Consider the following 21,960-nt stretch of genomic DNA (forward strand, 5'->3'; position numbering starts at 1 on the left):
AGCATGCATGCCAGTATAAGTTGTGACCTGTCGAGTCAATAGACCTTTGGTGAGATCCGACAAAAGCGGACAAAAGTCGGTCGACAGTTCATGTATTTATAAAAATCCGCGCTGTTCGGCGGTTGGGTTGCGTGAAATGGCGTGCCGTTCTCTTTTTGTTTTCAATTCAATTTGGTGGTTTATATTCTCGACTCGCTTGTTTATGCACATATCCTATCCGCTGCTCTTTGATGTTTGACATTCACTGACGCTCTACTTGACTGTACTTTTGTTCAAAGTCTTAGGCGAATGGCACACGACGTCGTGGGAGTCTTGTGAGCCGGAGAAAGTTTTCCAAGCGGTGAACGACAGCGCCAGTCGGATCATCACGCCGACCGTTGGTCTTCAACGACGAACGCTGACCTGCATTTCGGCCAACGCTTCCGTCCTTCCGCCCAGGTTTGCGACTACTTTTCATTCGTTTTCCTGTTAAATATGCATAACCCTGGCCCCTGCAATAAGAGAAAAAACAACCCAGTCTTTTATTTGGTGTCTCTGCTCGTTTAATACAGTTAACAACCTTTGCACAGGTGACACCATCAAATGAAATATTCCCCAGACACGCCGCGCGCGTTTTAGCCTTTAGCTGAGTAAATTTTATGGCCCACCAAGTGCAGTGCTGCGCCAGAAATGGTTTCCTTGCTGTAAAAAGTCGTAACGAGTGCTGTGCCTTTTTGTGTTGTGTTGGTGGAAATCTGGAACGAGCGTGTGCCAGTGGCGCACTAAGAGTCTCTCGCCTCTCCCTTGTCAACTTATCCGAAAGTTAATACAAGAGAAAACGTGAAATACAAAAAATCCGACAAAATTGCCCTTTGACAGCTCTATCGATCCAACATTCGAGCATATACATACATGGCATGCAGCACCGTGCAGGTATATACGACACCTTATAAATGGAACCAGCGGCACGACATCCATGAGAGAGTAGAATTCCGGAATCCATATTTTTCCAACTGACAAAAACGACATGGCAATGGCGACTGTTTGTTCTATTCTTTTCAGTGGAAGAAAAGAAAGCAAACACGTCCGCTAAAAATGGGTCGCTGCATTTCCTTCCGCCGGCAACTCCAACGGAATAGTAGTGTTGCTCTTTCAGGCGATTCTACGTAACATACTATATGATTCTTCGTTCTATATAATTCATTACCCCGACTACGCCCAGGGCGACAGATAAAAAATAGTCTCATTCGACATTTGTGACGAGGTTTTCTTTTCTTTTTTTTTTCTCTTTGGATTTATTTATGTAATACGAACCAGTTGGTGCGGAGATACGAGCCAGCCGCAGCCGCAGCAGCACCGGCGCTGCATTGTAGCGCAACCTTGCCGAGTGGCTGATTGGTCTCCGTGGGAAACACTGCAGCAGGGCTGCCGAGGAGACGACGACCAGGTAACCGCCTCTGCGCTGCGCTTTTTTACTTGGAGTCGGAAATAAGAGGAAAGAAAACGTGGCTTAAAAATGATTCGTTTACCTTTTACTGAGCAATTCAACAGACTCTAAAATAATAAAAAACCCTGCACATTTCATGGGGAGACACATTTTTTTTTTCTATTTTGAAATTGTGCTGCCAGGGAATTGTTTTCGGTTGTCGGCCTATTTATTGCATATTCCGGCGAGCAGGAGGATCTCCTTTCCAAATGAGATTATAAGCCGGAGAGCTTATAAGCGGAGAAATGATTCAACAGAATTCGGAGCACATACGCATTTCGAATGTGAGATCAATGACGACATTAATACCAAACAGGCTCATCAATTGTCGTCACAGCGATAGACGCGGCGTCTCTCTCCTCGTCGCTTGGTTGCCTGATTAAAGACGTGTACGTCGTACCTCGTCGTTTCTCCTGCCATCGAGATTGTGATGGGTTGTATCAAGGAGGACGAAATTTACACAAGGCTGGAGGGAGACAGAGAGAGTAGCGATGATCAAAGATTTCTGTTTCAAGCCCAACATCGTTCGGCACACCCCAGCATCTAGCTAGTAATCCCGTGTAATATGATACTTCGTAGTACGATGTCATGTGCCAATTTAGGCTTAGTTACATCATCGTCGACAACACAGGTTGTCTCCGCATCAAAGCAGATCCAGCTGAAAGAGACGGACCTGCTTTTTTAGAGAATAAATTACTTTCATGTAAAATTGAAGTCGGCAACATTTGCCATCAACTTGATACCGGTAGTTGATACAGCATTAAAGTGACACAATTGCGGCCTTTGCAGGTAATACCGGAAATTCGGAGTCGTCAGAGACGAATCATTGAAGCACCACTCGTCCCGACAAGGATCCGCACGGCGGACTCGAGTCGGTGGCAGTCGGAGAGCGAGTGCCCTCCGTGGGAGGAGAAGCTTTTTATCGACCGACCCTCACAATTGCCTCTTTGCAATCAAAGGTATTATCTGTCCTCTTTTTTCTTTCTCATTCCACGCTTCGTTTCTCCCTTTCGCTCTTCATCCAACACTCAATCCTCTTTGCTTTTCCTTCATCTCAACTTTTGCCTCCCGCCCTCTCCTTGTAGACTTTGACTCCCCCCGACCAGTAAAAAGAAGCTAGAGAACTTTTTTTCTTTTTTTTTTTCTATCTCTCGTTCTTCTAAGCTCTTGCGTGTTTTTATTGTTTCTTTTAAATTTTGCTATAAAAACACTATCGATCTGGGCCAATGCAAAAGACAAAAGATTTGTTTTTATTTTGCGATTGCACATACAGTCACGCTTTGAAGTTTCTGGAACAGATTAAAAATTTAATATGTTTTAGAGCATTTTGAAGGATGGTATATATCGGATAGTGCTGTCTCTTGATATCGTTTTCTTATTTCTATGGGAAATGAAAGAAGAAACCACGAGAAAATGAGAGAAAGAAATAAATAGAGACAAGGTCAGCACGACGGTACCCTATCCGTCAACATGCCTTTAGAAAGCAGATTACATTTTAATTTTTAAATCCTATTCGAGAAAATGCTGGGCGTAATTCAATAGTTATAAGTTCAAACGTTGCATTTTTATTGGATCAGACAATCAATCAATCAGATTTCTGTCTGGCCTTTTTAAAATATATTATCTGAAATTCGGGGTCGTCCAGATCGTGAAATTTGACGATTCCAATCTGCCGATCACTGTGACGATCTGAGTGAGCGCACCAATAAAAGAAACTGATTTTTTTTATCGAAATTTATTTGCAATCAATATTCCTCAATTTATTGTGACTGTAAGAGTTTATTGTCAATCGAAAGCGATACAAAATCGATCGTTTTTTTCGAGTACAGGCAAAAGTAATCAGAAGGGTGGGATCGAAACAGGAAAAAATAAATCAAATAAATCGCGCACAACTCAGCTGAAATCACAAATGTTACAAAGATAAATAATGCCACCGTATGAACTAATGTCAACATCAAGATACTGTACAATATTGCTTTAATTTAGTAACCACAAGTTTTTCTTGATTTATACGAAAGAAAAGTAGCATGTCGGTATATGACGCAAGTAGAAATGAAAAAAAGTAGCTCAGCAGTTGGATATTGAGTTTGGGCAACTTTAAAATATTCAGGTACAAGTGGCAGCCGTCACCTTGGAGTGCGTGTCGAGCCAATTCTCCCATCTCGCCCGCCATCCGTGTGGACACAGGCCCAAATGCAGCCTTAACCTCAGCTAACCCTCCGCTGACATCTTCGTCGTCATCTCAAATCTGCGGCGGTGGCATCCAGATGCGTGGTCTGACTTGTCTCCGTTTGAGCGACTCTCGGCCCGTCAACTCTCGACTCTGCCGGGCACTCACTCTCCTACCCACCGTTCAACAGTGAGTATCGATAATTCGATATATATCGAATATACTAGTATATACTGCCTGTGTGTGAAGCCTGTGTTGGTGCCAAGTGCTTGTTGGAGAGAAGCAAACACAAGAGCATTGCAAAACTTTTGAGAAAGTTTCCAGCTCAGAGTTTGACAAATTTCAAGCGCACTTTCAACGTATGTTTGTTGGATTTCTTTTGCAAATATAGTACGTACTACATGACGGACTCTTTTCATCCTCTTTTTCAAACATATATTGCATTGCGGAAAATATATATCTTGCTGTAATACATGTTTGAAACGAAACGACGAAACGGCGTATTTCGATACCGAACAGGAGAGTCGTCTAGTCTATTTTTGTAAGCGGAAAAGCAAGTTGTATGATCCGGTGCGGATGCAAGTGCTTTGAGGATCAATGAAAGACTATCTCTGCCTGCTCCGTACGTCTCTTCTCCCTCTTATTTCGTTCTCACTGTTTTGTGTGCGCTCATCGTCAGACAATCCAATAATCCCTTTGCTCTATTCTCCCGTTTCTTTCCTTTTCCTATTTTTCTTTTGTTTTTGGTTTGGTTTTTTTCCCCCTTTCTCCTTTATTCTTTGCTTCTGCATGTTCTCCTTTTTGTTGGCTATAGCTGGAAAAGTGCCCGGATATGTATACCGAATCTACTTTTTTTGTTGTTTTCCTCCCGCACCCCCCTATACTTTCTAGTTCAGTTTCTTTCCTTTTTTTTTTTACTTTTTTCTTTCTCATCTAAATCCTTCTTGTTTTCTGCTTTCTCCCTCCGAAAACACGAAAAAACAAACAGAAATCCTTCCCTATATATAGACTTATACTATTTTTCTCATCGTTTCTCTTTAAATTTGATACCCACCGTACTCCACTTCACCCAGTGTTCAGTACGTCCGTGTAAACAGTAAAGAATACACATAGTCATATATACAACCAGTAGCTATATGGAGCAAACTTAGGTCAACATTAAGGCAGGCTAGAATATAGACTTTGGACGCCCCAATAAATCTGTAGTGACATGTTTCTACGATCATCTTCGTTTTCTCCGAAATTCGTCGTAACCATTGACTAACCTATCTATAACACGGACCTGTGTGTGTTACGTAAACAAGTTAAAAATAATCCAACGATATCGTGAAAGCTGCCGAAAATAAATAATAAGGAAGGAGCAACACTGATAAATGATTGTGTACTTTTAGCAAACTTAACGATGTTAGAGCATTTTGACAATCATGACTGCTTCGCTGATGAATGAATTACTACATTCCTGTTTTTCTGTGTTATGTGTGCCACTTTTCCGTTTAGCTGCGAGATCCCATGCGATTCTGATTGCCAAGTGAGCGAATGGTCGCCCTGGTCGTCGTGCATGGCGGCCGCTTGTGTCGGAAACATCAACCCACCTGGTCTTTCGCCATCGCCATCAGTCAGCCACTTGGCGAACGAAGGAGCGACTGGAACAGCGGACAAAGAAGACGAAGGAACAAACCAAAACACAGACACACTCTACTATCGTTTAGGTATTTATATCATTTATACTTGAAATAAAACGCAAACTGAACAATAGAAAATAAGTTGATGAGAAAAAATGGAATAGACTATACACAGTATAGACGACTGGAGTGTTAATAGTCGCATTTCTTATATTTACGCTTATCTAGTTGTTCTCTTTGATGCTTTGATTCGAGTCTGTCGACATGTTTATATGAGTATTAGCGATGTTGTTCACATATTTGTCCGTTATTTGTTTCCAACTCTGTTATTATTATGTGCTGCGTCGGAACTGAATGTCAAGAAGCTGGCAAGACGGATGACAAAGTAGCGAGCGGATACCAGTTTCGTCACCGACGCATCCTGTCCAACGCCAGCGCCGACGGAACTGAATGCCCGGCGCTGAGCCAGCTTCGACGCTGTCACACCGACTGGGGCGATGCTTGTTCCCGCTGGGAGGTTCAGCCGCTTCTGGACACCTGCCATCTGGCCGACAACGCCACCTGCGGACTCGGCTACCACGAGCTCGTCTTTCGATGTCGTCGATACGACGGGGTGAGAGTTAGCTAGCCTACTTTTCATTTTTCCTCCCGTCCAAAAGAAGTTGGTGCCACTCCGCACAACTTTTCGCATATTACATCGTCATCGTCTGTCCATTTCGAGTCGGGAAAAAAAAGCGGAAGAAAAGTCGTCTCGGAAGATGTTGGCCGCTTTCTCTTTAATGATTTCATTGATGCTAATGTCGCTGTATTCCTTCGTCATGTCCTTTCTCTAACTGCTAGTCTCCACCATCGCAGCTCCGTATGTGGGCGAGTTTCTTTACAACGAAAATAGAAAAGAAGAAGAATAAGAAGAAGAAGGAAAAAAAGCGAAAGAAAAGAAAACGCATCCAATCGCATTACGTCTGATGCATCTCCTAGGATGAAAAGGGACTCGTGCCGTCCGTTTTTCCTTCCATCTATTCTTTTGTGTTAGATATATATATACTACTCGCTTCTGAAACTGCTGATACTGTCGACGGATGTATAGGATATATAAGCTAGACGAGCTGAACTCAACCGAAAACTGGGCCGGACTGCCATGCGTTTTATACTATTAAGCTGCTCTCTCTCTCTCTCTCTCTCTCTCTGCTGTTTGTTGTATATATATATATATGTTTAGACAGATGGCATCCAACAATTCTCCAGAGAAGTATTGTTGTCACCAGTTTCGTTTTCCTTCTCCTTTTTTTTAGGGTGTTGTTGTTATTTTTTTTCTTGTCCCAATTACTGGTTATAAAAGAAGAAGAAGAAGAAAAAGGAACAAAAGAAGTAGCGTAATACAAAATTGATAAAGAAAATGGAAAGAAACGAAATAAGAGAGAGAGAGAGAGAAAAAACAAACAAAAAAAAAACACTCAAATTCTCTTGACAACCCGTCCGGGGACCGAGCAATATAATACACGAGATAGAGAGAACTCTGGAGAGAATGAAAAACGAGCCATCACCAGAATATGTACTAGCTAGCTAGCGAACTGGGGTTCATATATCTCCATTGGGAAACCCTGGTCGAAATGGGGCAAGAGCGAGATAGTAATGCTGCGCAATAGTCCAATAAAAAGAAAGGAGAATGAAGAGTGCCTGTGTACAGCAGCAGCAGCAGACGATCTGAAACAATCCGGAACATTCAAAGACATCCACAAGGAAAAAAACGACTTACTCCTTGCCATATATAGGGTCCTAAGACTACTACTTCATTCCGATCCGCTATTTCGACACAATATAATGACATAATACAATACAAAAGGCACGGCCGCGTTGAGAGAAAACTGCGAAAGTTGCGAATTTCCTGTACAAGTTGACCCCCCCCCCCCAGACGCAATCAGGAGCGACTGGTCTAATTGTTGACACGCGGATGTTGTAACCAGCAGCTCTTTTTGCCATATTTTAGGTGACGGTGGATGACGACGAGTGTTCAAACAATACACTGGCGCCATTGGAGCAAGTCGCCTGCACGGTCCAGTGCTCGTCCGACTGTATTCTGTCGCCCTGGTCCGAGTGGACGCCGTGCATTCATCAGGGACGCAGACGGAGAACTCGCTACGTGGTCGGGCTCCCGCAGCCGGACAGCCAACCTTGTCCGAATCAGCTGATGGAGGAGCAAGTCTGCTCGGTCGAGCAGCAAATGGAACAACTCCGCTGGCCCGTTTTCGGTTGGTGGCCCCTGCCGTGGGGTCCGTGCCAAATGATTGACGCCACATCGTCGTCATGCGGAGCTGGAACGCACACACGCGAAGTCCGCTGCACCAGAGACGACGGACAGCACGTCGACGACGCCCATTGCGCTCTTCTGAGTCGCCCTGAGAGCGTCCACGTTTGCAATGTGCCGTGCCCGGAAGAGTATCGCTTGTCGGACTGGTCCGAGTGGTCCGAATGCTCCGATCAATCTCAAGATGACGCCATTCAATCGCGAATCCGGGTGGTTCTGCAGCAGCCGGCCAATGCGGCCTCGCCCAGCTTATCGTCGTCGTTCACTTGGCCGCCGCTGGTTGAGAAACGCTCCTGCTACGATTGGCTGGTCCAGCAGGAGCGCATCGGCTGGCAAGTCTCTTCGTGGTCGCCTTGCTACCTGGCAGCCAATGCCAAATGCGGGACTGGAATATCCATTCGAAGTATTTCACGTTCACGTTGTTAAGCTCTTCTTGGCAATCTCATTATAGTGTTTGGTTGACGTCCGGGTTTGATACGGAACGTGTCGTCTCGTCGACAAACACACGAAATGCCGGACGTTTCTCTGAAATCCTTTCGATCAACAACGCTAATATTTCACGGATTCTGGTAGCGCGCCAGCTACAGCAGCTTTTGAACCCCTTTGTCGGCTGGCGCGCTTTCCTTATTGCACATTTGATATAACCCGTCGAGCGCTTAATTAAAAGACTCCATCATCATTCAAACGTATATACTAACTGCCCCCAAGGAATTGTTGGTCCAATTCCCCGACTCCCGTTCATCATTTCTCATTCACATTTCTTTCTTTTTTGGCAGTTAACATTTATTTGATTATAGCGGGAAAAGTAATGACTATAGAGGACCTTGTAGTTTTATAAAAAAATTAGTCCGTAGAAAACATATCTGTGGGGAAATAATTATAAAGGCAGAAGGCAACCATTTTTTTTTGTAGATTCCATAACTCTTTGTTGAATTTGGTACAAAATAGAAGGTCACCCTCCCGCTTTTCTTTTGTTGAATACGCCCATTTTTACCGTAACACTGAAAAAAAATGTCTAACGAATCACTTTGTTCGTTTTTTTTTTTTTTCTTTCTGTTGCTGCGTCGTAAGGTGTCCACTGTCACGACGGTAACAATGTCACCATAGACCCGTCCGTCTGTCTAGCCAAGTTAATGGATGAATATCGCCAGTTGGAGACGTATCGCGAATGCTCCGTTCCTTGTCGACGAGATGGCGATTTGAAAGCGTGCCGACATCAGGATCTTATAGAAACGAGATCACTTTGTCCTCGTAATTGCATCGGAACTCGCAGCACCTCTGGTACGTTGGTCCCATTTATCCATCAAACCCCCTCCCTATCACTCCGTGTTTGCGGTTAAACAATTACACCGCGTGTGGATATGTACGACAAGGAACGTCGACCAACCTAAAGAGTAAAGAGAGTGGGCGTACGGACAAAACGTCCATTGTGTCTCGGTATTTTGGATATTGATGGGCTATTAATAATCAAATATTTGAACGGGGCAATTTAGGGAGTAACGGTGGCGAGTGCGACGACGGTGATGACGACAAAAAATTGACGGAAGATTGTCCCTGTGAGAGAGTCACTCTAGAGCTGGAGGATTGGTCTACCTGCCTGATAGAAGAGGATCACGCGCGTAGTTGCGGACGCGGTAAACAGTACCGCCGACGGAAGTGCATCGTCACAGCCAACGGCCAATTAGCACCGCTCCAGTGAGTTGTCTCCTCTGTTTTTCTCAAAATTATTTACATAGACTTTCGCTCGCATGCATAACTTATTCACAAGTTTCCGTCAAAACTTGTTGCATGGCAAAGTTGGATTCAACTAAAACTGCAAGTTGGAGATTCTGTTTAACGTTGAAGTCTAACTGTATTCTGTTGAGAAATAAAATAAGATTATATTCCTGTTATTATTGATTTAGCGGGTTTTAACTGCAATCTGATTGAATATTGTTCTATTTGATTAATGCTCGAAAATCAGCTGGTGTAATGAAGAAGATTTCGAAACGAGAAGCTGCGACGTTCCTTGCCCAGTCGACTGCCAATTATCTGCTTGGGGTTCATGGACGAATTGCAATTCGACTTGCGGCCCGGGCGTCCAACAGCGTCACAGGAAGGTCCGTCCAGGATATCTTTATCTATTCTTTTCTCTTTTATTTTTTTTTCCGTTTTAGTTTTATGTTTCTCATGACTGCACTGTAGTGGGTTTTTCTACGAGATGGTAAGAATGGACGGTAGTGGGTAGTCGCAATTACACGCTTCTCCGATCTAACTGATAGTAGCACGGGGGGTTATCCAGTGCCAACGCAATCGATAAAACAACAGCACGGAAGTTTGTCAGTTTCCTCGTTTCCTCCTTGGTTCATGCTCATTAATGTTATACTCGGGGTTATACTTTGACTTTGGAACCCGTTTTCTCGTGCTGGACGCCCATCAACTATGCAATTTGAGAAGAAATTAATAAGAGCCGTTGGGAATTTGAACTACGAGTGACAGCTGACATCCGCGAATTTCAGTTGCCATTGTGAATGTTCTGATTACGCAACTTTGAATTGGGCAAAGGAAATGTTGAAGGATAATTAGCAAATAGTATGCTTTCCCTACTGCTTTTTACTACTCCTAAATGATATGCATGACCAATGACCCTACATTAGAACATTATACATCCACTAACGTTAACCCCAACAATATACGAATGTCAATTGCAGATTGAAACCGAAGCCGCCAACGGCGGCAGACCTTGCGGATCGATGGAAGAGACTCAAGCGTGCAACCTTCATTCGTGCGACGCTTATCGGTGGCGAACTTCCGACTGGACCCCTTGTCACTTGGCGTCGGACGAGCGATGCGGCAGCGGCCTCCAAACGCGATACGTCAGGTAACCTACACAATAGTTGCACACATAATAAATCACTAGATACACGACGACCTGCAGTCAAATTACAAGCGAGCAATTGATAAACGTATAGTACGTTGGATATACTCGAATAACTGATCAATCTTCTCTTCTCGGCATGGAAATGGAACAGGTGCGTCAATGTCTTGGAAGACATGGTGGTGGGAGATGCGATTTGCGACGTGGCCAACAAGCCTGCGGCCGAACAATCTTGCCAGATCGCTTGTCCTGGCCACTGCGTCATCAGCTCCTGGTCGTCTTGGTCACCATGCCAACACGTACTGTGATTTCTTTGATTTCTTATTTTCGTATTTATCCAAGAAGTTTGTTGCTAGCCAACTTATCATCATATCAAACTCGTATATAATCCACTGCAGTGTCGTGGGGAGAGAAGACGTGAGCGCTCCATCATCAGGAATCCCATTTACAATCACACATGCCCGCCATTGGAGGAGATGGAATCCTGTTCCAATCCGGCTAGCGGCGGTTGCTTTGGTTACGATTGGCAGGTGTCAGAATGGAGTTCTTGTCAACCGCTGGGCGGATCTAATTGTGGCGAAGGCGTCCGCACTCGAATCGCCTCATGCGTCAGATCTGACGGATACATCACTGAGCCTAAGTAAGATTTCAAAGACCAGCACTATATTGTTAAAAATAAATCCCAAAGTGCAGCGCGACAAGGCGTAAACAAACACGATCGTATTAAAACATTTTCAAAAATTCCATCATATTCTCCGTCTGTAGCAATTGCGATTCCCACACCAGACCGGGCTTGACTGAGATGTGGTGCCACGTCGAGTGCCCAATCGATTGCCAAGTCTCTTCGTGGTCGGCATGGGATGATTCCGAATGCGCTCCGTGTGGTCACCATTCAGGTAAATAATTTCTACATTAAATACTATTAAACTTGTAATTGCATTAAATTTTTTATTGGCTTCAAATGCAGGTTTGCGTTCACGCCACCGCGAGATTCAAATGATCAACAATCAGTTTGGTCGCAGCTGCCCGACCACCATACGCCAACAGCTCCCGTGCCCGTACCAGCCTTGCTACGAATGGCGGCCATCAAACTGGTCTGATTGCTTCCTACAGGTTGGTCATTTTTGGGATTTTACTTGATTATTTTACTACCGTCACTCCGTCAGTCTAGAACCTAAAGTTTAATATTCATCTCTTGTTTGTACGCAAACTTCTTGTAGAATATTTGTTTGTTTAAGGTTAATCAAGTTTTAGTAAAAAATTTGATTCAAGAGACCGAGAAGCTGGAACGGGTTAACTTTAATATAAAATATTCAAATGTTTTACTACATGTTAAATTGTTATTTAAAAAAACTAAAATAATAACGTCCATGTTATCTTCTGAAAACTTTTAGGGGGCACAATGTGGAACAGGAGTCCGCCGTCAGTTGTCTGAATGCATTCTGGAAGAGACGGGAAAACGAGTTGATCCCGAATTCTGCCGACTCGGTCGTCGACCGCCTCCCTCTCACATGTCCGAATGTAAAGTTCTCTGCACTTTCGGTGAGTTGTTCCATTTTTTTTATTTTTTTGCTATTTCTTTGTTTGTTTTTTTTTGTGTGTGTTTTTCTCCATTTCCCGCTCTGGCGTCATTTCTTTTTTCGGTTGTTTATTAAAACTGTGAAAAACAGCAGCGGAGAAGCTGCGCGCGCGTCCATCGTTCTCAGACGCTTGCGCAAGCATTTAAGCAAGCCATTCACATGTTCACACCCCCGTCCATTTTGCTTCCGTTTCGTGACATTCTCTCCTTGACGCCATGTTTTGGCGCCCAGCTTTGTGGCTGCCTGCTGCCCACACCAAGGTGTCTCTCACAACATAATCCTTTGCGTTTGTCTTCTTTTTTGCTGGAACATATCATGGCGGATTCAGAGAAACTGGTTAAAGTGTCAGTCGAAGACACGGCCACCAAGGACAGCGTGAGCAGCATCTTCCCCTCGTCTATTGATGATGACATCAGCGTCCTCTACTATCCAAGTAAGTCAAGAATGACGACGACTTAGCACTTGGCCTACATAGACTTGTGGACCAATACGGTTCATCATGTTTATTGACTATTTTGTCTTTGCTTTATTTGCGATGCTTTAATCCGCGCACATAGACGATGGTGAATTCAACATTTGGATGGTGGCCATGGTCGCCATTGGGTAAGAAACGCAGTTTTCTTTTAATACGTTCACTAAGGTATAATCAAAACAAATAATAATTTGGTTTTTGAAGGTCTTTGTTCCTCGTTTTCGTTGGAGTAACCATTTTTCTTATCTGGTAGGTATCGATACTTCCGCATTTTGTTTTTCTTATTCATTAATCATTAATTTGATTCCATGTAGTTCTTCGCGAGAGGAATCAAGCGGCTGTAAGCGCAACGTGTCCATGGCGGGACCGCCAAGTGAATTTCGCACCAGAGTCCATCGTGTTAGCAATGCTGGATCTCATTAAACAAGCTAAACATTTATTTATTTATTTTTCATCTGTACCGACCATCTGTTTTTATTATTTGACTTGTTATCATCATTTTATTTTGGGGTGAACTGGGATATTGACGATATAGAATGGTTTGCCAGTCGACCGGTTGTTGAACAGGTCAGTTATACTTGAAGGAAGCAAACAAGAACGAAATGACATTTGCATGTTATTTTCGCTTACTCATGTTTTTTAACCGATTTATGTTGTAAATATTTATCTACTATAAAGAAAAGAAAAAGGAAAAGAGAAGAAACCCCTCGACCCAAAAATTAAAACGAAATCTTATAACAACCAAAATTCATTTCTTGTCTGAAAAATCATAAATAATTATTCAAAAAAACGAGTCTTCTCTTTTTTTTCCCTCTCATTGTTTGTTGGATGTCTAACGTCCTCTATCTCATCTGCTCACATTCATCTAAGGCTCGTGTCCATTCTCGTGTCAACATCCCCCTCCCTCATTTGGATGTAATACACTCACTTTCTTTCTCTCATTCCCTGACTGAATATTATACAAGTCCCGTATATTGAAACGAACTTGAAAGCTGTTTAAAAATAAAGCTTTCACCCGAAATTTTCAGCCTTAATTTTATTTTGGAGACTACCAAAAACCAGCACCTTGCGCTTCAACTTACAATTCTATTTTTTGAAGCAAAGTTATCGGCGATTAATTAGTTTTTATTTTTTGATCATTCCTTAACCTAAAGATTTCCGTTGCAGCTGCGGGGATAAAATAATGTATTTTTTTTTTCACTGTTTACCGAGTGATAACAATATAATCTATAACTGCATCTATTTTTGCGTGTTGGATACAGCAAACGCGTATTTTTAAGTGCATCTGAATTCTGAAGTTAGGTTAGTTGAAAATCTATAGCAGAAAAATTCCAATAGATTAGGTTAGAATATTTAGGGTGTTTTGCTAATTCCATTTCGAACCAAACAAAAAAATTTACAACATATCGATAGAATAGAATATTTTCTTAGATGCGCACAGAGTATAACTCAAAGTTCAGCATAGTTACTCAAGCTCACGCTTTCGCTCGTTACAATACTCTCCACGTGTCACATTTCTTTGCGGTTGCGTGATGGAACTCGGATGGTTGTTGATGCTGAGTTACCGACCTTTGATTCTTTGATCTTCATCCCCTAATTGTATGTTATTGGTGTTACAGCTTTCACTTCTCAGCTTTTTTTACATCTCTCCCATCCCACTTTAACACACCCCCCTGATGTGCTTGAGGTAATTATAATGAACCTTGTGGATATTTATAGATGACACGATTCCACGACTTTCCTATTTTGTTCACTGACGTGATGTGTGTAGTTCATTAATTACGTAAGGCAAATAAACTGTATCATGGCATATTTTCTTAGTTTGCATATCGAGTTATATTTATGGGTTAGTACACATATACACATTATGTCGCATTAGGACCGATTAGGACATCAACGATCGGTAAGATATTCGATAGTGGAGCCATAAATGGTTTTCAGTTGCAAATCCTGACCAAGTTTGCGATTGGAATGTTGAAATTCATGTTTGACCGTAGGGTTGGCTACCAGCGTGCAGAAAGTGCACAGCCAAATAAGACCGAGCAATGATGAGGTGAAGCTGAAAGTGATAGCAACCGGAGTTGAATGTAGCCAGCTGTTGTCCGAGATGGCGAGCAATCCGGTCAGGCACATCAGTGGCGTATTCACGGCTCCCAGAACGTCACTGGCGTTCCAATCTGAGGCGACTCCGAATTCCCTTTGATCGCCAAGATTCTTCACATTTAAAATGAGACTGACGAGGCTAGCCAGACAAACTATGGCAACCGTCAATCCAAAATCGATCGGATCTTCTATCCAGCATTCTGATATTATCGCCAGTTTGGCGTGAACGTATTTCCACTTGTAAATCGGAATCGTCACAACGCTGAGGGAACTGAGCGCCCACACGGCAAAAGAGAGTTTTGCTAGACAGGCGTGTTGATTGCTGATCCAGCGTTGGTGAATTTGCCAGCGCCGGACGACCAGGAGAATGATATTCCAGAAGAAAGCGGCCGTCAGGAAGAACTGAAACAATGTTGTCAAGATAATGCAACCAACTTTTTGGCCCGGTGCAAAGTATTGGCCAAGATGGCAAAATAGCATCGTTAACCAAGCGATCACCAGCTGGAGACGTGCGCCCAGCTCCACCAAATCCATTTCACGGACCGCTTTTCGACAGACGAATGCCGAGCGAATAATCAGGCAGGAAGTCATAAAGAGGAACAGGATCACATTGATGACAATCGGCAGTCGTCGAATCAAAGCCAAGCGCAGTGTTCTGTCCTCTTCGGAGTGGAACAAGCCGTAGATGCCGGAAGAATGGCACTGACAGAGGTGAGTTCCGGCTTCATCCGTGCGTCCGAGATACCAGCAATCGCCCGTTAGCCAACCGCCGTGGACGTCATTCAAACGCGAGTCCCAGCGCGCACACAAAAAGGTACTCTCCGCCGATGACGGCCCCTCAATTTTGAAGGCCAGCATAAATGGAGTCGCTGACGTCTTGACGACGGATTTCAAGTTGACGTGTACGATTGTTTGGCTGGCGATGAATTTCCCGAGTATGCTCCTCTGAGTCCGATCGCTGGCATCTACCTTGTACAGATCGATGATGCTGTTCTTTGTCACCGGATCGATAGCCAAAAGCTCAGACGGAAGTAGAGCCACGACGGTGGATAAAACGCTATTCTCGGCATCTTTCTGGATGGTGACTGAGAGGCGATTGAAATCGATCACTATCTCGGATGCAAAGTGTTGGTTTCCGAGCGTAGTATCAATTCCATCCGCCACGACAGAGACCTGGTCGCCAATATTGACCCGAACTCGCGATCCCCTGTTGTCCAATGCAGGTAGATCGGAGAACAGCTGAATCAAATCTTCTAGAACGTCTGGTAAGAATTGCAATTCAGTCAGCGGACATTTACCTGGGCGTAACATCTAAATTCAGAAAATGATTTTTAGAATCTCTGAAATTATTTTGCGCGCTCAAAAAATAGACGACAAAATATTACCCGTTCGATAACTGTGGTTAAGAGAAGGCGATTTAGCTGGGCAGTTTGATTTCGAGATCTGTTCAATATTTGACGAAGGCTGGAAATAGTTAATTCGAGGCTAGCCATAGACAAGAAAGTTTGCTCATCCCATTCTTTTAGCAACTCTGTCAAAATGGCTTCTGATGAAAGAGAAAGACCGTCGACCGTGGCAGCCATTGACAGTCGTTCTAGTTGATACATCTTATTTTCCGTGTAATCTGCCACTTGGCAAATAGTGGTTGCTTCATCCAATATCTTGTTCGACTCCGCAATCTTAAGAGACACGTTTTTTTAAAAGATTGAATGGACCGCGATAATTAAGAAAGCAAATCAATAAAACAACGTTAGTTGTTCAAAGTTATGGGAAACACGAATTAATTAAGTATGAATTAAGTTTACCTTTGGTGGCCCCCAAATGGCACCTTGCTCAAAGCTTCCCGTGCAGGTACGACGAACAATATGCCCTTTTATAAAACAGGGGTTGGTAGATCTAGTCATCCGGTTAATATTTGTCATCGGCCAAGCGAACCGGTTGATCGCCATGGAAGTTTCATCATGAAGGTGATGGCCAAATGTCTCGGGCGGATGAATTGATGGACAGGCTACAGTGCTTCGTACTTCAATAAACTGGTAATCTTCGCCATTTCGATAGACCAAAGGTAAGCAAAACTGGAGGAGTAAATGAAGGATGCTCTCGTAGTCTAGCGTGCTGGTTTTAAATGCGTTCGAATCCCACCCTGCTTGGCATTGTCTTATGTTTGCAAACAGATCGAAACGCTGGACATCCGGCGAAAGGAAAAATGACACTAAATAATTGATAATATTTGCAGTACCAGTCGCATTATTCTGGTTGGGCTCGACACTTATTGTGACAACCGAAAAATTGGTCATGAAATCCTTGAAATAGCGGAATCGGTTCAAATTCATTCGTTGCAAAAGGTCGTTAACAGCTGATTCGCCATTCCAGTTTATTTCTGGTGACTGGCGGTAGCCTGGATAGAGAGGATTTTGTTTCGACACAACAATGACGAAGTTGTGCCAGTGAGCGGGTCGGTGAATGATCGTATTCGATTGGAATCGAAAGGCCGGTTTGTTGAACCATGCTTCGCAAGTGAAAGGTCCCGACCCCATGGCCGTTGACACGGGGACCAGAGCTCGATACTGTCGACGAAATCCTCTGGGGAAACTGAAGCGTCGAACGTAGTTAGTGAAATGACAGACAACGTCAAAATCGGATAGCCAAAAGGATTTAGTCAAATAAGAATGATTCAATATCTTCTTTGTCTCGAACGCTGCGGGTGTGATGTAATCATCGTTTTCATCTTGAAGAATGGGTTTGGGTTCGTACGTGAAAACGAGAGCGTATTCGCCTTCCCTAATTGGGTCATTAGACGGTTCAAGCAGCAATCGAATGCCGTCTTTCCAATCGGACGCGTTCTTTTGGCAGACCAGACCCCACAGTTTTGTGTGACGTGGCCAATTCCACCACATGCCATTACGAAATGCTGACGCGTAGCCTTCACTAAATTCGTTATAAGGGTGCCAGTTGTACGTCTTGCTATGGTCACCAGCCGTTTCGTTCACCCAGCTAAAAGTTCCTGGCTGGCCATCTTGATTCCTCAGTCCGATCCAAGAGTCAACGACGCTTCTGTTATTAAAATAAGAGTAGACTTGCTCCAGAGCTAGTCGTGTGCTGTGAGTTGGGGCGTTGGCAAGATGTCCTCCGCGTTTTACGCAGAATTGCTGAGCTTCATCCGCATCGATGGCTTCCTTTAGCGTGAAGCGTTTGTAGCAAATTCCCGTGTCCAGCACAAGCCAATGAGTCAGCCAACCGGGGCTATAAATAACGAAATGGTTTAAATATTTTTATCATACTGTCCTTTCCTTTAGGTTATTGATAGTCATACTCGCAAAAGTATTCTCCCACGTCACCCGATTGAGCGGAACTGAGGGGTTGTGATAATAATGGTCGACTACAGATCATCGGAAGATGATTTTGGCATGAAGTGCTGATCAATTTATTCCTTACTAAATCGTATGCCGCACATAAACGGCTGACGTCAGAGCTTTCAACTGTGGTGTTCCAATCGTTGGCCATGTGAATCCACCGGTTGCTCACTGTATGTCAGAATGTCCGAATTGAAAATGTTATAAAAACTTTCAAACAGAAGGGAAATGAATGTGTTCAAAATTGTACTTGTGTTCCAACTCCAGACTGGGGTTTGAAGAGGAGCCGCCCTATTAACGCGTCGTAGGGGAAGCCAAACTAGGGAAGCTGGTGAATAGTGAGTCTGATAGATCCATTCGCGTGAAGTCTGCACCCAATTGGATATACTGTTTGGCAGCAATATTTCGGGTTGCACTGGCCATCCGACCCAACATTTAGCGACAGCTGTGGCAAAATCAGAAGCTTCTGTCATTCGGTAACATTTCCCATCAGCTGGATAGAAGCCGTTGAAACATTGTGGGTCTTCTCGTCTAATTTTCATAGAGAAACATTCCTTCCAGCATATACAACTTTGTTTGTTATTTATTCTTCGTGTTCATTGCATTTGAATATTTACTTCGTGAGGTGTTGGACGTAAATCAGACAAACCGCATCTGGCTGTTCTTGTTACAATGGCCCCATGATTGTTAACGCAGATGGGGCCATCAATAAAATTCCCGGATGGTACCGTTTGACCTAAATAACCAATCCATGTCGTGTTCTGACGATCCTGTGGCAAGACCATGTTGCATGGACTAATAATCTCAAGAACTAAATCGGAATCGCTGGGAAGAAATAGAGAACGACTCTTTGCCCAGCGCGATAGTTGGAATTCGTTGCCAAGTTTTTCAACCATTCTGAAATCAAACTTATCGATTTTCTAAAATGTGTCATAAAAAATTAAAGCAGTGTCTAATAAATATAGATATTTTTTTCTACCTTATTCTTTATATGAATCATGAACGAGATCGTAGTGTGGTGTATGACGGGAGGCTCAATGTAGAATTCCATTGCTGTTCCTTTACCTGGAGTGATTTCCATCTCTACAAACTATAGCAATATACGTTCATTGTAATTTTTTAATTTTTTAAGAATCTATGTGATTAAATTATGAATTTTTACCTGTGCTAAAATAATTTTTGCTGTCTCTATTATGCTCTGCACTTTGCATGAAATACAGGTGGAAATGAGACGTGCTGTCACCGTGTTCCACACCACCAAGTGAATTCCTTGACTGTAGACTGGTTGGTGATTCAGATAAGACGCTTCACAATGAATAAATCCAATCCAAGGAATTAGATCCTCCGCAGAAGCAAAACTAACCTCCTGAAGAAAAAAAAAATCACAAAAAAAAGAGTTGGGTTATTTACTAAAATAGTAATGTTTTGTTTGACAAATACAGAACGCTACCCTGATGCGTAACTATTATTCAAGAACGAACCTGAGAAAAATTGCCTAAGTAACCATTATTTCGAATCCACCTTACGCGGACTGATGATTTATGAGCGTCGTTTGTTGTTTGGACGACGCATTTTAATTTCAGAGAAGTAGCTTGGAGTGGGAAAATATTTACGAAACCGTCTTGATTTTGCCTTATAGGGCCCCAGTCTATATCGGTGCCCTCAGCTATCATCGAGGCTGATAATACATGTCCTCCCAGCGTTGATCCTAGAAAAGTTTTCAACATAAAAAATTAACTTGCAAACCCAAGTAACCACATTTAGATTTAGTAGAAAATGTATACAATGTTTATTATTACCGATGAAGGAGTGAGTGAATCGGTAGTCTGAAACACACATAGATCCTATTAAATGTTGACTGTCTTTCAGAGAGAGGCCGAAAGTTGTCAGTGGATCAACCATGTTGCCGTTAGTGTAGAAACAGTACATTTTGCCGTCGACATCGTGAAGTGTCGTCAAGCCAGGCAAAAATGTATCAATAAATGCAAGATTTCGTTCCTCGTCTAATTTGGAGAACAAAATTCGCTAATCAATTTCTTATCTTAAAAATAATTAACGCAAACGCTACAGTACATGAAATGGTTCCTAACCATTGCAGACGTCCATTGCTGAAACACAGACTTGTCCAGAAAGGATATTCATTAACCCATGCGTGGCTCAATACATGCTAAAATGAATTTGGAAATAATTTATTCATGCAAAATGTGATCTAGCGATGGTTACATGGCTATTAAACAAAAAAAAAAACGAGATTTTGTTTCCTTGATTTATATAAACATCGATTATGCACGATATAAAAAAAAAGTTTTGGTTGCCGATTTTAAAAGAATCTTATTACTAATTGCGTGTCTTTAACTCAGACAGACAAATGTAATATGATAATATGTAATAAATCGATTTTTTTTTAAATATTTCCCGCCAAATGAGGATTTCACTGTTTTTGCATTTGGCTAGTTAGCACTATTGACTTATATATACTTATTCGGTTATATTCGAATTCCATACCAAATGGTCTGCCCCAGGAAGATCTCCTCCTATTTGGGCACATCTAGCTCGGGTTTCATTCCAAGTCCTAGGGGGTTCGTTTATCCACTGAAAACAATATTTATTCCCGACTGGGCAAATCCAATCTGCTGCCGCCAACGAAAATAAAAAATAAAAAATCGCGCCTATCGATGACACAGAACGACACATATTGTTAGACAGTTCAGTTGCAGTAGTGGAGCACAACTGTGGTTGAATTTTTTTAACGAATTCTACTCTTATTTTCTGTTAATGTCGGGAAGTGGCTTTTTTCAAGGAAGGAAGTCAAGGCGGAGCTACAATGAATGATGATTGTGTGCACGCGTGACCATGATTACGTCCATTGCGACCCCGACAAATTTTAAGTTAAATTTCTCCGCTTATTTTGTTGTACTGTATTTTACTTTCTATTGATTTTGAAACGGCTCCATATAGTATCTCTACCATCTCTGCTTTAAACATGGCACACTGGATGAGACTGGATGAATGTCCATTGTTCAGCAACATACAAATAATTATAGACTTTCATTTTTCTTTCTCGAAAGAATCATATAGGTCAAAACTAAACCTAAAATACATGGGAAGTGAAATGTCACATGGACCGTCTATTGCTTTTCCGGAGAAAGGTGGAGCGCAATTCTTACAAAAGCAGAATATAACAAACAGAAGAACAAAAAAGGAAAACGAAAAAATATATTGGCTAAATACAGAATGTCTGAATGTACTGTGCTCGAGGAGAGGAAATATTCAATTCAATTTTACACCGTACTATTAAAAATTTTGTACTTACCTGTATATATTCCATCTTTTCAAAACATTTCCATTCGTTGTTAATTTTATTTGACCCATCGCTACTAGTAATTAAGTTATAGAGTTAGCTGATATTATAGTAAGTTATAGTTAATAAACAAAGTCGTCTTAGTGTTCAAAACGAAAGAAATGTGAACTTACGGATACAATTTGGCAAAGTTTTTAAATGAAAAATCAAATAGCGTGGAGCATACCTAATCTGTTGTGTTTTCACTTTTTATGGAAATCTAAAGTCACCTTTGACCTGCTCTACTGAACCGTTACTACATCGAAAAAGTGCGTGACTGTCAACTTCCCGTTGCCCGTTATTATTTGGTAGGCCCATAAAAAGAAAAGAAAAAGAAGTATGTGTGACAGGGAAAAACTACACGTATGTATTAGGTAACCCCTTGTACGATCTATTAGGAAATGGGAAAAATTTTGTTCTGTGTTTTCAACTGTTGAGTAGAGACATAGAAATGTCTATAGAACCAATTCGATAAAATGTCTAGGATGTTCGACCAATGAGAATGGATATGGCAGAATTTGCTACTAAATGCCCCTAAAAAAGTTAAAATATAAATTCATGCGTTTAATTCTCCGATATGAAAATGATAGAAAAATCTGCGAAGAGAAGGAAAAGAAGATAGTAGATGCGAAAAAAGAAAGAAAAGAATAATTTAAAATTGCTTTTGGTTTTTGAAATACCAAAAAGGTAAGA

General features: G+C 42.3%; 2 protein-coding genes across 4 annotated transcripts in view; one reads left to right on the forward strand and one right to left on the reverse strand.

The window, feature by feature from the left end:
• LOC124206142 (thrombospondin type-1 domain-containing protein 7A-like) overlaps positions 1-13,412 on the forward strand; it is a 29,998-nt gene extending 16,586 nt beyond the window's left edge. The window contains exons 3-22 of one of the 3 annotated variants that reach the window (XM_046603815.1): positions 279-438; positions 1,297-1,426; positions 2,255-2,424; positions 3,576-3,824; positions 5,133-5,344; positions 5,620-5,870; positions 7,245-7,965; positions 8,634-8,843; positions 9,056-9,257; positions 9,526-9,661; positions 10,253-10,422; positions 10,574-10,718; positions 10,818-11,059; positions 11,185-11,315; positions 11,387-11,532; positions 11,814-11,961; positions 12,328-12,432; positions 12,557-12,602; positions 12,676-12,720; positions 12,786-13,412. In XM_046603815.1, the coding sequence (XP_046459771.1) occupies positions 279-438; positions 1,297-1,426; positions 2,255-2,424; positions 3,576-3,824; positions 5,133-5,344; positions 5,620-5,870; positions 7,245-7,965; positions 8,634-8,843; positions 9,056-9,257; positions 9,526-9,661; positions 10,253-10,422; positions 10,574-10,718; positions 10,818-11,059; positions 11,185-11,315; positions 11,387-11,532; positions 11,814-11,961; positions 12,328-12,432; positions 12,557-12,602; positions 12,676-12,720; positions 12,786-12,894 (3,728 nt within the window). In that variant the 3' untranslated portion in view covers positions 12,895-13,412. The remainder of the gene's footprint in view (positions 1-278; positions 439-1,296; positions 1,427-2,254; positions 2,425-3,575; positions 3,825-5,132; positions 5,345-5,619; positions 5,871-7,244; positions 7,966-8,633; positions 8,844-9,055; positions 9,258-9,525; positions 9,662-10,252; positions 10,423-10,573; positions 10,719-10,817; positions 11,060-11,184; positions 11,316-11,386; positions 11,533-11,813; positions 11,962-12,327; positions 12,433-12,556; positions 12,603-12,675; positions 12,721-12,785) is intronic. The other 2 variants (XM_046603816.1, XM_046603817.1) reach the window with 2 other exon arrangements.
• Positions 13,413-14,283: 871 nt separating this feature from the next.
• On the reverse strand, positions 14,284-20,673 carry LOC124206141. The gene is made up of 12 exons (XM_046603814.1): positions 20,433-20,673; positions 20,001-20,094; positions 19,727-19,930; positions 19,409-19,635; positions 19,090-19,293; positions 18,907-19,017; positions 18,545-18,847; positions 18,178-18,481; positions 17,888-18,098; positions 16,380-17,817; positions 15,960-16,253; positions 14,284-15,885 (listed from the first exon to the last, which is right to left on the reverse strand). The coding sequence occupies exons 1-12, from the start codon at positions 20,619-20,621 to the stop codon at positions 14,365-14,367; spliced, it is 5,100 nt and encodes a 1,699-aa protein (XP_046459770.1). The 5' UTR covers positions 20,622-20,673; the 3' UTR covers positions 14,284-14,364.
• Positions 20,674-21,960: the final 1,287 nt, after the last annotated feature.

The sequence above is a fragment of the Daphnia pulex genome, chromosome 10 (assembly GCF_021134715.1).
Source record: "Daphnia pulex isolate KAP4 chromosome 10, ASM2113471v1".
Taxonomy (NCBI): Eukaryota; Metazoa; Arthropoda; class Branchiopoda; order Diplostraca; family Daphniidae; genus Daphnia; species Daphnia pulex.